General features: G+C 43.5%; 1 protein-coding gene across 9 annotated transcripts in view; it reads left to right on the top strand.

The window, feature by feature from the left end:
- Positions 1–2,274: 2,274 nt before the first annotated feature.
- ATXN2 (ataxin 2) overlaps positions 2,275–15,266 on the top strand; it is a 137,176-nt gene continuing 124,184 nt past the window's right edge. For 8 of the 9 annotated variants that reach the window (XM_081252634.1, XM_081252633.1, XM_081252636.1 and 5 more), the window contains exon 1: positions 2,275–2,591. In XM_081252634.1, the coding sequence (XP_081108760.1) occupies positions 2,371–2,591 (221 nt within the window). In that variant the 5' untranslated portion in view covers positions 2,275–2,370. Of the gene's footprint in view, positions 2,592–3,426; positions 3,704–15,266 lie in introns of those variants that run through there. The other variant, XM_081252638.1, reaches the window with a different exon arrangement.

Here is a 15,266-nt window from a genome sequence, read left to right as displayed (position 1 = left end):
AATAAGGAATGAAACCCTGATACATGCTATGACATGGATAAACCTCAAAAACATGTCAAGTGAAAGATGGCAAAGAACACATTGTAAAATCCCATTTATATGAAATGTGTACAGCAGATAAATCCACTGAGACAGGAAGTAGATTAGCGGCTGCTGGGGCTGAGGATGTTCCGGGAGTAACTGCAAATGGGTAAAAATGATTCTTTTGGGGCAATGGAGATGTTCTGAAATTAGTTGTGATGGTTGCACAACTGCACAAATTTACAGAGAATCACTGAATTGTACACAAAATGGGTGAATTTCATAGTATGTAAGATATATTTCAATAAAGCTGTTAAAATATAGTTTCAATAATAATAGGTGAAAACTTCAGCTTTCTCAGCATAAATGAAATCAAGTTAAGCTATGTCAGCTTCAGGCCTTCTTATTCCACTTTCTTTTTTCCTTCTATCTGTGGAATTTGGTCCTGACATTGAATTTTGGGACCTTGGTCCCAGATATGGCTAACTGTCAAATCATTAAACGAGAGAAAGCTGATTGTATTTCTATTATGGTCCTTCTATTTTTTTTTTTTCCCCTCATCCAGTTTTTTAGTCTCAGTTTCCTTTGGGTTAATTTTTCAAGGATTTTGCAACTGTTGGCTTAAAAGAATGCTCTTTCCCTCCTCAACCTCCTTTCTACCTCAGATGGAAGATAAAGTTGATATCCCACTTTTCAACTGTTTGCAGAATATGATAATCATTTTTGCCCAACTACCTAGGAGATTTTCAATTTGGCTACTGGAGGCTCATGGCTTAATCATTTTCTAAGTTCCTCTATGTCTTTACCTTTATTTGACAGTTCTGGGAGACTGAGGTACATGTTGGTGTTTCCTCCCTATCATTTCCTGAAGTAATTTCACTTTTTAAAAAACTATATTCTTCACCAAGGGAAACAAAAGTTACCTAATCGCTTTCAGTTTAATTGCAACACAGTAAAAAAAGAAAAAGAAAGAAAGAAAGAAAAGAAACACGGATTACTGTGCTGGCTACCAAGCTAAGTTAAAGTAAAACTTCTAAAGGGGCCAAGGTCTAAAGTTCGCACATTCTTGTGAGATCTGTTCTGTCTCCACCGAAGGAAACCCCATTACCAATAGCTCTACCAATCATGTACACTTCTTTTTGAGTCTCATGAAGGAGGAAAAAGAAGTTCAAAGTGAAGGAACATGGGTTCAAATGAAGGTCAGATACCCAAGAGAGTTTTCTGGTCAGTGGTGCCGGGGTTGGAAAAGCGGGGAAAAGGTAATCAGATGTGGGTGGCCCCGGGAGGTTGTTCGATTCCTACCCTGTTGGTCTTGGCAAGGGAAGACAGGACGGCCTGTCTTTGACACCCGGCTGACACAGTGAGAGCCTACCTACTGTGTGCCAGGTGCCGGGGATACAAAGAAAACTATGGGAGGCTTGTGTTCCAGGTGCTTTATATGTAGCAAGACAGTCTCCGCCCTGAAGACACTTGCAGCCCATTTTCGAAGTTGCATCAGGTGGGGCAACACGGATTCTCCTAGCAGCCTGAGAACGGTGAACGCTGCGCGGGTGAGGGGCGGCCAGCACCACTGCGTTTGGGTTCTCTACACTAGGCCGACCCTACAGGCGAACACAGACACTCCCTCTCCGAAGGGCAGACCCGCCTCGAAGAGGGCGGATCCGGGCAGGGCCGGCCGACGCCGGGCCCTCACCCGACCCCGGCGAACGCGGCCCTGCGCTGCGCCCGCTCCTCACGTGTCCCTCCCTGCCCCGGTGCCTCCTCACGTTCTGCTTCCGCCCGACCCTTCCGACTTCCGGTAAAGAGTCCCCATTCCGCACCTCCGCGCCCACCCGGCGTCGCCACGCGGCAACTCTGTGTGCCCGACCCCCGATGCGCTCGGCGGCCGCAGCTCCTCGGGGCCCCGCGGCGGCCTTCGAGCCTCGTCGCTTCGCCGCGGCCAGGTGGCCCGGGCGGCGCTCGCTCCCGCGGCCGGCGCGGCGGGGCGGCGGCAGCGGCGGCGGGGCTCCGACACCGTATCCCTCCGCCGCCCCTCCCCCGCCCGGCCCCGGCCCCCCTCCCTCCGGGCAACGCTCGCCTCCCTGCGCCTCAGACTGTTTTGGTAGCAACGGCAACGGCGGTGGCGCGCCCCGGCCCGGCTCCCGGCGGCTCCTCGGTTTCGGCGGGCCTCCCCGCCCCTTCGTCGTCCTCCTTCTCCCCCTCGCCGGCCCGGGTGCCCCCCCCGCCGCGCCTCCCCGCGCTTCCCCGCTCAGCGCCCGCGCGTCCCCGCCGCGCTCCGGCGTCTCCTCGGTGCGCCCGGCTCCCGGCTGTCCCCGCCCGGCGTGCGGGCCGGTGTATGGGCCCCTCACCATGTCGCTGAAGCCCCAGCAGCAGCAGCAGCAGCAGCAGCAGCAGCCCGCGGCCGCCAATGCCCGCAAGCCCGGCGGCGGCGGCGGCCTTCTCACGTCGCCCGCCGCCGCGCCGTCGCCGTCCTCTTCCTCAGTCTCGTCGTCCTCGGCCGCGGCTTCCTCCTCCTCCTCCTCCTCGGTGGCGGTGGCGAGCGCAGGCGGCGGGCGGCCGGGCCTGGGCAGGTGGGTGTCGCGCCCCAGCCCCCTACGCTTAGGGGCCTGGACCAGCCCGGGCCTCGCGTCCCCTCCCCCGCGGCCCGCACCGCGGTCCCCGCCCCGTGACTGCCTGGGCTCGGGGGCGGGGTGGGCTGGGGGCCTTCAGTGGGGGTGGCGCTCCCGTCTAGAGCTTGGTGCGGTAGGGTGAGGGGGCGCCGCGGAATCCCTCTGGGAATGTCAGGCGGTGTCCATCCTCCTGCAACATCCCCACCCCCTCTCCCAAACGGTCAAGATGGAAGGACTCGGCAGCCTCCCCCTCTCCATTTAAGTGTTCGGGAGGCTTCACAGGTCTCGGCGATTGTCAGCCCTCGATCACCTTCTTTAAGGCTCCTCTGCCCCCAGTGGGGGGGATGCTTGGGCAGCGTTCCCACCTCCTTTAAATATTAACGTGGAAGGGTCTTTAGGTTTAGATTGTCTCCCGAAACTTGCCAACTCCCCCGTTTGGGAACAACGAGGGAGGGGGGGAAAGTTAGGGTAGTGTCCCCCCCCGCCTGTTAAAGGGGCAGCCACAGCCTCAGCTGGAGTCATGAGGGTCTGTGCAGTCTCCTTCCCCACGCCCTTCCCTGCCCAGGGAGAGATCGAAGGACCGGGTGGAGGTGGGTGGGCAGTGACCCCCGCAGCCCTTCCCATTTAAGTCTGAGGCGGCGGCGGGGGCTCCAGAGCTCCGCGGGAATCGTGGGGCTCTGTGCAGTTTCCCGCAGCGTTCCGCCCTCCCCCACGTGCGGAAGGGATGGGGGAGTGCCCGACCCCCTCCCGGCCTCCCTCCTTCCCCCGCAAGGCCTCTCTGGCGCGGGTGGCGGCCGAGCCGCATTGCTGTTCCGAGGCCGCGGAGGAGAAGGCGCCTTTGAATAGTGGTGGGCGAGGGCCGGCCCCAGGCGCGCGGCAGAAGCTCAGGCCGGACCGGGGACGTAGCGGGTGTTGGCGGCAGGGGGCGGGCACGCTGTGTGTTTTTCCCCAGTCCTTGCCCCGATTTATACATTTCCAGAGGAGAGGGATGTCAGCAGGAGGCACGGTGGGGTTCCGGAAGGCAGAAATGCGGTGTTTACTTGCGTCGCCTCCCCCACTTCCCTCTGACCCAGGTTTGTGGTACAGACTGGGGGCTCACGTCGCCTCAGCCGCCCGGGTCTGGCTCTGGAGGCCTGGTGCGGGGTGCGTGGGGGGAGTGGGGGGTTGTCAGTTCGCATTTCGCGAACTAAGAAAATGCTTAGTGTTCAGACGGGGCAGCAAATGTCAATAGATTGCATTCCGTTGTGGCCAGTGTCCTTAACTTGGGGAGTGCCGCCAGAGATCACCAAGGGCAGGCCAGTCCACTTCCCCTGTGCCCCGAGCCCATCCGTGTTGCCGGCACTGCCGTGCCTCCCCTTAGGCCTAGGCGGGGTTGGCAAGCTCGGTGATGAGAGTCCTCCTTAAGTAGACCTCCTGGCTTTAGCAGGTGGTGGGATAAGGGTATTTTTTGATGCAGAGTTTTCTGTTTTTCTTTTTCTTCTTTTTTTTCAGTTTTCTTTTTGAAAACAGGTTTTTAGCAATCCATTTCCAAAGAATTATCATTTATGGCAGGATAACTTATCCATCAAGATGATTCAGAGCTGATTTTTTAAAAATAAATTTTAAATTTTTATTTATTTTATTTTTGCAGCGCGCGGGCGCGGGCTTTCTCTAGTTGCGGTGAGCGGGAGCTACTCTTCCTTGCGGTGCCGGGCTTCCCATTGCGGTGGCTTGTTGCGGAGCACGGGCTCTAGGCGCACGGCCTTCAGTAGTTGTGGCACACGGGCTTAGTTGCTCCGCGGCATGTGGCATCTTAGTTCCCCGAGCAGGGCTCGAACCCGTGTCCCCTGCATTGGCAGGCAGGTTCTTAGCCACTGGGCTACCAGGGAGGCCCCAGAGCTGGTTTTTTAAGGAATTCTGCCTTCAGTGTGGGACAGTCAGGAACATTGGTTTTCTTCTACCCTGCCCACCCCCCCGCCCCCCACTCCCAGTTTCGCCTTTGAAGCATCTACAATTGCTACCTATCAAAACTACTTCAAATGAAGTGCTTATTTTCCCAGCTCTGTCCACATGCGATTCTGTAACTTCAGTTCCCCTTTTCCAGTGGCATCCATAGTAAAAAAAAAATTTGAAAAATTAAAATATAATTTTTATAAAGAAGGATGCATTGTTTTTTCCTTTTTGGGATCAGATAGAAATCTGGCAGATATATTCAACTTGTTTAAATAATTAAAAATGAAAACTAAGGCTTTTAGATTGCATCAGTTTTCCTTAGGCTTAAAAATTAGAGAATTTGTTCCAGAGTGGCTTGAGTGATCAAAAATATTTGGAATGTTTTAATACCACAGATCTTTTTTATTCCTTGAGACTTCACAAACATTTAAGATTAATTTAGATTCTTGCTTGCTTTAAGTTCTTTTCTTTGAGTCATAAATTGTATGTAGCCCTTATTCTTTTTGATGAATATGCGAAGTTTCGTTTAATGTATTGGATTCATATAGTGTGAAATTTTGTTCTTGTACACGTTCTTTAGTTAATGTACTTGTAGAATTCCTTTCCATTTTGAATCACTGTTACTGGGTTCTTTATAAACCAATTACAGTTTCTGGAGTTTCTTCACTTATGCTTGTGTGTATCAGCAGTTCAAATGTGTTTCTGGGACCAAAGGTGAATAAAAAAAATGCAGCATTGGGTTTGCCATGCTTAGAGACAGCAAAATATTCTTGAAAGTCTAGAAACTCACATGTCTTCCTTAAATAATACATTTCATATTTGACTTTTTTGTTGTTGTAAACAGTGGATTTTCATGGCCTTCAAAAATTTATTGTCTTTAATTGTCATACGCTTTAGAAGGTGGCTGTTTTCTCTTAGATTAATGTAAACACAGTGTTAAAGTGTGAACATAATTTTACCTTAATCCAATTCTTATTTTTGCCGCTTTGATTTTTATATGGTTTTAGTGATTGTGTATGTTATTTTGTGTTCAGCTTTTTTCTTCTTAGCACTGCATTATAAATTTTCTTTTTAAAGTTTCTGCTTAACCATTCTATTGTGGGGATTTGGGTTTCCACATTTTTGCTATTATAGATGGTGGTGCAGTAAACATCTTTATACTAAGAGCTTTCTGCTTCAGTCTAATTATTTCCTTAGAGAAAGTTCCCAGGAGTGGTTTTACTAGGTCAGAGGGCTTCAAGTTTTTTATGGCTCTTGCTAGCTGTGCCATAATACTCTTCAGGAGACTTGTGTTAGTTTCCAGTGCTGAAAAGGTGGCTCTTTTATAGAACGGTTTTTTGTAGCTTGTCAAACACTTTGGGGGATTTTGAAGGGAAAAGTTGCATTTACTGTCGAGTGCATACATAATTAAGTGCTTTTATTAGTTACCTGTTTATCTTTCAGTTCGGTTTCTCTGAGGATTTAATTAAATAATGAATGTGAAGGTGGTTTGAAAATTGTAACTGTTAATACTAATGAGGATACATGGTATATCTATTGTGCTGATACTTCTACTAAGTAGAGGAATGACAGTCCTGAGGAACTTACTCTGAAACTTTGTTTTGTTTTTGGGTAACCTTCCTTGTTCATCTAAAAGTATTTTTTATTAGCTGCTAGTATACGATCAAATTATTTTTTGGTAACATTTTTTGTAATTTCATAGCACTATTGGGAATTATCCCTGGTTAAGCCGTATCTCTTTCTTTTCCATGTTCCCTTCCCTGTTAAAAAATATATATGTTGCATGTGTATGTATCCATAGATAGATAGATGTAGATACAGGTTTATAATCCTATTACTGTATTCCAGACCCTAAAATAATACAGTATTAGAATTTCTTTGGATACAGGATTAAGTGTGAATGAAAACTTTCTTAGTAATTTTCAGCTTAGTACTTTCACTGCTTCTTTCTCTTAAGGCATTGCAACTTAGAAATTATGCTGCAGTGCATTGTAATTGTTCATCATGCTTCCATTTAAATATTGGTGAGATTTTTGTCTCTTTAAATTAAGTTTCTTATAGAAGAGCCTAAAAAAAACTACATTCATTCAATACATAAATTTATTGAAAATCTGTGTACAACGGAGAGGTAGGTGCTTGGGATATATTAATGAATAAAAGGAAAGATAGCTCCCCTCCAGTCGTTTACATTCCGGTGTGAGGAACCAGACAATAAATGAGACATTAAATTAGCAAACTATATATTAGTTAAGAGCCATAGGATTAGAGGAGAGCAGATTAAGGATATGATATGGGAGTGTGGGGGAAGGGAGTGGGTTGCAGTTTTTAATGGGTTAGCAGAGGCCTCTTGAAGAGATAACATTAGAGCAAAGTTTTGAATGTGAGGTAGTTAGCCATTTGCTTTTAACCTAGATTAATTAATCATATGGCCCCAGTTGTAATTTATAAGGTTTGAACTGCATCATCCCTTGCTGATTCATTCTTTTATGTGGGTATTGATGATAGTCAAATTTGAAATTAATCCACAGGTAAACTGTAGATGGCTGTTAAAAGAGGTACCTTTTTGTGTTTCTATTGGGCTTTTTAATTTTACCTAATCAGTTTTATTTTCATCCCAAGTACCTAAAGAAAATATACTTAAAAAATTTTTGTTGGAATATAGTTGATTTACAATGTTGTGTTAGTTTCAGGTGTACAGCGAAAATACGCTGTTTAAAATTGGGCAAAAACCTACTACAAATTGCTTATCTTTGACAAAGGTAAAAGTAAGCCTATAGTTGCTTAAAGATTTTGCATTTTGCAAAGTCAATGCATTGCATGGTTATCAGTCATGATGTTTCTTTTTTGGTTAAATGTATACTTGTATTTTCTGTGTTTCTATACTTTTACACAGGGGATGTTAACTCATATCATAGCTATTTAATAGCCATATGTTTCAGCTTTAAGGAGTTTTTTTTTGTCTAAATAGATACAGCTGTGTTACTACTTATTTTCACCATTGCAAAGTGTTTACCTTGAAAAGGATTTTAAGTTTTTATAAGATTTTTTCCCTAGAATTGTAATTTTCTATTTTGGCTAGATAATAATAGTATTTTGATATCATTTTAAAGAGTTAAGCCTAAACAAAACTCTCTCTTTGTAGCTATTTCAAATGATTGTGACTTAAGTGTAGACACAGTTTACCAACAGGCCTACCTGCTACTGTATTTTTTTTTTTTAGATGAAAGTTACTTTATTTTTATTTATTTATTTACTTTTGGCTGTGTTGGGTCTTCGTTTCTGTGCGAGGGCTTTCTCTAGTTGCGGCGAGCGGGGGCCCCTCTTCATCGCGGTGCGCTGGCCTTTCAGTGTCGCGGCCTCTCTTGTTGCGGAGCACAGGCTCCAGACGTGCAGGCTCAGTAGTTGTGGCTCACGGGCCTAGTTGCTCCGCAGCATGTGGGATCTTCCCAGACCAGGGCTTGAACCCATGTCCCCTAAACTGGCAGGCAGATTCTCAACCACTGCACCACCAGGGAAGCCCCACTACTGTATTTTTTTAATTGAAAGTACTTGCCTTTTTTTTTTTTTTTTAAGTCTATCTGGGTCATCTGTGAGTGTTAACCATACCAAGATTTAAGAGGTCCATATTTTTTAGCAAGAGTGTCATTAAAATAGTAGATTGCTCTTTCCTCTTGAGATCTTTTTGCCTCCTTAGATGTTAGATTTCAAAAACAAGGATGTGTTGGGACTTCCCTGGCAGTCCAGTGGTTAAGACTGTGCTTCGAGTGCAGGGGGCACGTGTTCTCTCCCTGGTTGGGGCACTAGGATCCCGCATGCCGCAGGGTGGCCAAAAGGGAAAAAAAGGTGGGGGGGAGCTTCCCTGGTGGCGCAGTGGTTGAGAATCTGCCTGCTAATGCAGGGGACACGGGTTCGAGCCCTGGTCTGAGAGGATCCCACATGCCGCAGAGCAACTAGGCCCCTGGGCCATGGCTGCTGAGCCTGTGCATCCGGAGCCTGTGCTCCGCAACGGGAGAGCCCACAACAGTGAGAGGCCCGTGTACCACAAAATAAATAAATAAATAAATAAAATAAACACAGAGATAAGCAAGATCATATTGTGTGGGACTTCCCCGGTTGTCCAGTGGCTAAGGCCCCGAGCTTCCAATGCTGGGGCCCGGGTTCGATCCCTGGTCAGGGAACTAGGTCCCACGTGCACACTGCAACTAAAACCCAGTGCAGCCAAATAAATAAACAAACAAATAAATAGATCATGCTTTGTATTTTAAAGAAGACACAGCCACAGACAGTCCTTGCCCTTCAGGATAGCTTTTGTAACCTTCACTTTGGCTGGATAAAATAGAAGGTCTAGTTCCTTATCTTTTAAAATATATATATAATTTTGTACATATGTGGTGTGAAATCTACTTAAATGTGAAGTCCTTGGTTTTGTTAGTTGTAATTGTTTAGTATTGTGGATCTGGGGGGTTTATGAAAATATGCCACAACTATTAACCTTAGGTTTTATTTGCTAAAAATTATTTGCAGTTGTATTCATGTGAAAATTTCAAATTCCCTTTAAAATAATACTTAAGTAGATTGCTTGTACTTTAAGCCTTGAAATTGAGTCAAGTGGCCATACAATAACAATTTCATGCCATGATTAGTAGCTAAATGCATTTTGGGAACTGGATAAAATGGTATGCTGTAATGGAGTCTTTGTAATTCTCACCAGTTTGTGGTATGTGGCTTATTTTTATTAAGAGTTTCAGAACTTTAGAATGTTGTCCTCTTGAAAGTATTACCTTGAGAGACTTTAACAGTGTTGTCAGTGTCAGATATTTTTGATTGCCACTTTATGTTCATATTGCTTTTTATAAGTCATATGTTAAAAGATACTCTTAGCAATAATTGTTGTAAATAGAGTATCTTGATTATAGTTTTATTTTTATTTATTTATAAATTTTATTTATTTTTAAAGGTTTATTTACTTATTTGGCTCTGCTGGGTCTTAGCTGTGGCATGCGGGATCTTCATTGTGGCATATGGGATCTTTAGTTGCGACATGCATGTGGGATCTAGTTCCCTGACCAGGGATGGAACCTGGGCCCCCAGCACTGGGAGCACAGAGTCTTAGCCACTGGACCACGAGGGAAGTCCCAGTTTTAGTTTTAAAGAAAGAAAAGGATGGTTTTGAATCAAATCGTGCATTCTTCTTTTGGGACTCATAAACATTTTTTGTGGACCTTGTGTAGTTACCTCTTTTTCATTCCTGAAACGCACTTGAAAATCAGGTAGAGAAAAAACTCAAGGTTGAAGCTTGTGCAGATTACAGAAAGGGGAGCGCTTTGGGGCCTTTTTCACTTTATACGTGATTTCTGCTTAGCTTGTTTTTTTGATTTACAGATTGCCAGGAAGTAGAAAGGTAAAACTTTTAGGGGCAAACATACTGGTAGCGATGAGAAGTAATAATAGTATGATAGAAAGTTAAGAGATGGGAAAATTATAAAAAAACACACAAGAGCTCAAAAGTTTACCATCAAAGGCTATAAGTGTATAGCTCCATGCCTTAGTAGACCCCAGAGGCATTACTATTTTATGGCATAATATGTTTAATTGATGTGCTCATAATGGTGACTCGTAAGACAAGGTTAAATTGTTTTTCACATCTTTCAAAGAAGTAATTTTTCAAAGGTTAGGTGATAACCCCTTAGTAAATTGTAAAATCACTTTGGTGGGTCATGACAGGCATTTTTAGAAAAAATGAAAAAAATAGAAGATATTACAGTGCATTGCATTTTAAGGATAAGAATTGTTTTAAGGAAATTCTGTAATGTATATATACTGTGTTGCAATTTAAACTGTAATTTTTCATTGGTGTAGTCAAAGTCACTGATTTAGGGGCACCGAGATACAGTAAAAGGATTGAGAAGGGTTTTGCAGTTTTTTTCTACTCTATGGTTGCCAGTTTTAGCAAATAAAAATACAGGATGCCCAGTTAAACTTGCATTTTTTTTTTTTTTAAAGTATAGTTGATTTACAATGTTGTGTTAGTTCCGGGTGTATGGCACAGTGATTCAGACGTATATATTTTTTTTCAGATTCTTTTCCCTTATAGGTTATTACAGAATATTGAGTATAGTTCCCTGTGCTGTACAGATGGTCCTTTTTGGTTATCTATTTTATATATAATAGTGTATATAGGTTAAAACTTGCAAACTCGTAATTTATTCCCCCTTCCCCCCAACTTGCATTTCTGAGAAACGATGACTGATTTTTTGGTATAAATAGGTCCCAAATTGCATGGAACAAAATTATTATTTATCTGAATTTCAAATTTGACTGGGTATCCTTTATTTTATCTGGTAACCCCAGACTGGGCTAGAATTGGGATTCACCCCCTGGTGACTAAAATTTAAGCTCTGTGAGGGCAGGAGCTTCATTTTGTTCACGATTGTATCCCAGTCTCCTGGAACAGTGCTTGGCACTTAGTAAGTGGTCAGATGTTTGAGTGAATGAATGGGCAAGTTACAACTCTCAGGCTCAGTTTCTGTACTTATTAAAAGGGGGAAATAATACCTTCTTTAAAAAGTGAGATACTAAATTTTTATTACACGTCATTCTTGACACATATTCAGCTCTGAGTATTTTATTTGTTTTGGTGCACCACGCGGCTTGCGGGATCTTAGTCCTCTGACCAGGGATCGAGCCTGGGACCTTGGCAGTGAAAGCACGCAGTCGTAACCACTGGACCGCCAGGGAATTCCCTCAGTGTTTTAGAATTATACAAATCTGGAGTTGGAGGTGGCTCTGGTGAGTATTTACTTCTCATTCTCTTTACTGATGAGGAAACTAAGGCCACAGAGATTATTTGCCAAAGTTCTCCCATCATCATTGGCTGCATAGCTGGCTTTGGAATCTTGTTCCCTCTTCTTTGTAATATGTTTCTTAAGACTTATTTTCAAAATTTGATACTCATTTAGTAATCTAAGAAAAGATCCACCTATCCAGAAAAAAATTTTCTAAGTATTTCAATTAACGAAGGGTCTACTCTGCTATTTTTTTTAAATTTTATTTATTTATTTATTTATGGCTGTGTTAGGTCTTCATTGCTGCACGCGGGCTTTCTCTAGTTGCGGTGAGCTGGGGCCACTCCTCGTTGCAGTGCGCAGTCTTCTCACTGCGGTGGTTCTCTTGTTGTGGAGCACGGGCTCTAGGCACTCAGGCTTCAGTAGATATGGCATGAGGGCTCAGTAGTTGCGGCACTCAGGCTCAGTAGTTGTGTCTCATGGGCTCCAGAGCACAGGCTCAGTAGCTGTGGTGTGTGGGCCTAGCCGTTTTGAGGCATGTGGGATCTTCCTGGACCAGGGCTCACACCCATGTCCCCTGCATTGGCAGGCAGATTCCTAACCACTGTGCCACCAGGAAAGTCCCCTACTCTGCTGTTTTTTGTTTTCTGTCACATTTAAGTGGAAGAGTGTCTCTTTAGTCCTTTTAACTTAGGAACTTGAATCCAAAATGAAGTTCCTCTGTTTCTACCAGGCATTGCTTTCCTCTCTGACTATCTTTTCTTAATCTTTAACCTAGCTGGCAAATAGGTTTCACTTTATCTGGTAATTATGATTGATTGTTGTGTTGTTTGGAGGATTCTGAGATTTCATGTTGTTTGGAGGATTCTGAGATTTCTTCTGGCTTTAGAGAAGAGATGTAGATAGAGAAGGGGGTGGGTTGAGGGATTTGCCCGAAGGATTTGCTGACTGTAGCTTAGCAAACTTTCTGATTGGTCTCTTTATGCCTAGATACTTCCTGTATACTCTACAGCCATAAGAATCCTCCCCCCCACCCCGCCCCTGGCAAAAAAAAAAATCTCCCCCAAACATCTTTCAATGTGTACTGTTTCTATTAAGAACCTTTTAGTGGCTCGCGTTACTAGCTGAATCACATCGAGACTGTTCATGAATAGGTTTAGTCAAGTCCCTCCATGGACTGTGCATACTGTATTCTCCAGAGTAAATCAAATTATGTCAGTCTAGTTATCTTGTTCTCTTAAGCATAGGTTTTTGAAGGCTTAGCACAGATCTTTTCTTGCACAGTCTCTCACCATATTTACCCTAGGAAAATGGGATTCTTCCTCTGCCCCTGTAATATTTGGCAAGTATCATCCCTGTGGCATTCAATGTACAGTGTCTTTTTCCCCCCATAAATTTATTATTTATTTATTTATTTATTTTGGCTGTGTTGGGTTTTTGTTGCTGCGCGCAGGCTTTCTCTCGTAGCTGTGAGCGGGGGCTACTCTTCATTTCGGTGCAGGGCTTCTTATTGCGGTGGCTTCTCTTGTTGCAGAGCACGGCCTCTAGGTGCGTGGGCTTCAGTAGTTGTGGCACGCGGGCTCAGTAGTTGTGGCTCACGGGCTCTAGAGCGCAGGCTCAGTAGTTGTGGCGTACGGGCTTAGATGCTCCACGGCATATGGGATCTTCCCGGACCAGGGCTCGAGCCCATGCCCCCTGCATTAGGCAGGCGAATTCTTAACCACTGCGCCACCAGGGAAGTCCCTCCAATGTACAGTGTCTTACATTTAAGTGCAGCAGCTCCTCCGCTTACAAACTTTCTCCTTAGGATGAACTCTGAGACTAGGAGCAGAGCTACCCCACAGATCAAAAGCGGGTTCATCCCACCGACAGATGGCCTTTTTTTGTTTTGTTTTTTCCTTTTTAGGGGTGGTTTATTGTCATTTTGCAGTCAACCATTTTTGTCATTTTAAAATTATGTGTTTACTGTGTTTGAGTTTAGTTTATCGTTGTTAAAGCTGTCATTTTCAAAAAGTGCAGCAGCCGTGAGTACTGATAGTGCCAGTCAGAAGAAACAACTTAATTATGATAGAAATGAGAGATTTTTAAAAATTATAAGTAGTAGGAAAATGATGGCTTGGGATGGGACGAATTATTCTGAAGGACAGAGAGCAAAAAGTACCATGCATATTTAGTCAGTAATAATCAGCAAAAGATAAGGAGAATTAGTGGACGAAATGGAAAAACTTGGAAGTTTGCAGCTAGTGGTGTTAATTTGGGAGAAGGCTAAAGTAGTTAAAATGCTATTGCTGAAATTTTTGTCAAGACCTGCAAACAGCACTAAAGGTTCACAGTACTTTGAAAAAAGAGTCTAAGGCATCTCCAGTGACATTGGAAAAGATTATTAAGAGGTTGCCTTTTGGGAGAAGATGCCAGATAGAATGTTCATATATTGGGTCTATAAGCGTTCAAACTTCCTCCTGTCCATTTTGGACTTAGGATCACATGGATGTACAGAGGAAACTTTAAAAATTTCATTGTTCAGTGTGCCGTGATTTAGCTTAAATTGCTAAACAGTTACTGTGATAGATTGTATTTTAATTAGACGTATTGAAATATAATTTACAAAAAGTAAAGTTTAGCCTTTTTATTGTATAGTTCTTGAGTTTTGAAAAACGTACAGTCTTATACCACCACCACCACAATCAGAGTATCATCCCATAAATTTTCCTTGTGCCTCTTCAGTCAGTCCCCTTTCTCCAAACCTGGTAATCACCGATCTGTTTCCTAACATTATAGTTTTGTTTTTTCTAGAATGTCATATACATGGTATTATACAGTATACAGCCTTTTGTGTTTGACTTCTCTCATGTAACATAATGCTTTGAGATTCATTCATGTTACTGCATGTTAACAGTTTCTTTTTTTCTTGCTGAGTAGTATTCCATTGTGTGCGTGTACAATGTTTATCAATGTACAATGATGCACTTTTAAGTTGTTAGCAGTTTTGGGCTCTTATGAATAATACTGCTGCGAATATTGATGTACAGGTTTTGTGTGGTCATAACAATTTCATTTCTCTTGATTAAATACCTAGAAATGGAATTGCTATGTTGTATGGCAAATGTTTATTTAATTTTAAAAATAATTGCGAAACTGTTTGCTAAAGTAACTGATTTCTAATTGCTCTAATTTCTTGGCAACACTTAGTTTATGCTAGTTTTTAATTTTAGCCGTTCTAGTGGCTGTGCAGTGTTATTTCATTGTGGTTTGAATCTGCATTTCCTTATGCCTAATGATATTGAACATATTTTCATGTGCTTGTTTGCCATTTGTTGATCATCTTTGTTGATGAGAAACTATCAGTATTTGGGATCTAACTTGTTTGAAAGTAAAGGAGCTTCTGTATTTGCATTGCCTGCCTTCTAGATTTAGAACATCTTGAGGACAGGGACGAGTGCTTTGTACCACTTTGTATACTTAGTAAGTGGTAAATTCTTTATTAACTGCATGAGCACTGGTCTCATTATTAAGCAGACGAGTTTACCCTGCCAAGGAAAAGTTGTCATCTCAAATGGAACATGGCATTTATTTTATAGGCATACCATAGTTAAACTTTTTGAGTACCTCCTGTTTGCCAGGCTCTGGGGACACAGTGGTGAACAAGGCAGATGAGGTCTCTCCCTTCCTGGAGCTTACGTACTAGTAGGGGAGAGACAAGGCAGAAAGTTCACACCTTTGCTTCCCCTTATTACTAACGCTTAGCATGCTTCTATCTTACACGATATGGCAAGTCTTTTAGATGAAGGGGGAAAACTTACTGCTTTATCAGAAGATAGGTCCTCTTATGAGAGTAGTCTAGTATGTTGCTAAGGTTCTTATTCCTTTCATTGCTTTTGGGATAGCCACTCACTAGTCACAGAAATCAGTATGTTTGAGA

This window comes from Mesoplodon bidens (assembly GCF_964165515.1).
Source record: "Mesoplodon bidens genome assembly, chromosome: 13".
Classification (NCBI taxonomy): domain Eukaryota; kingdom Metazoa; phylum Chordata; class Mammalia; order Artiodactyla; family Ziphiidae; genus Mesoplodon; species Mesoplodon bidens.
Note: the sequence above shows the minus strand (reverse complement) of the source record. Positions and strands in the feature narration are given on the sequence as shown.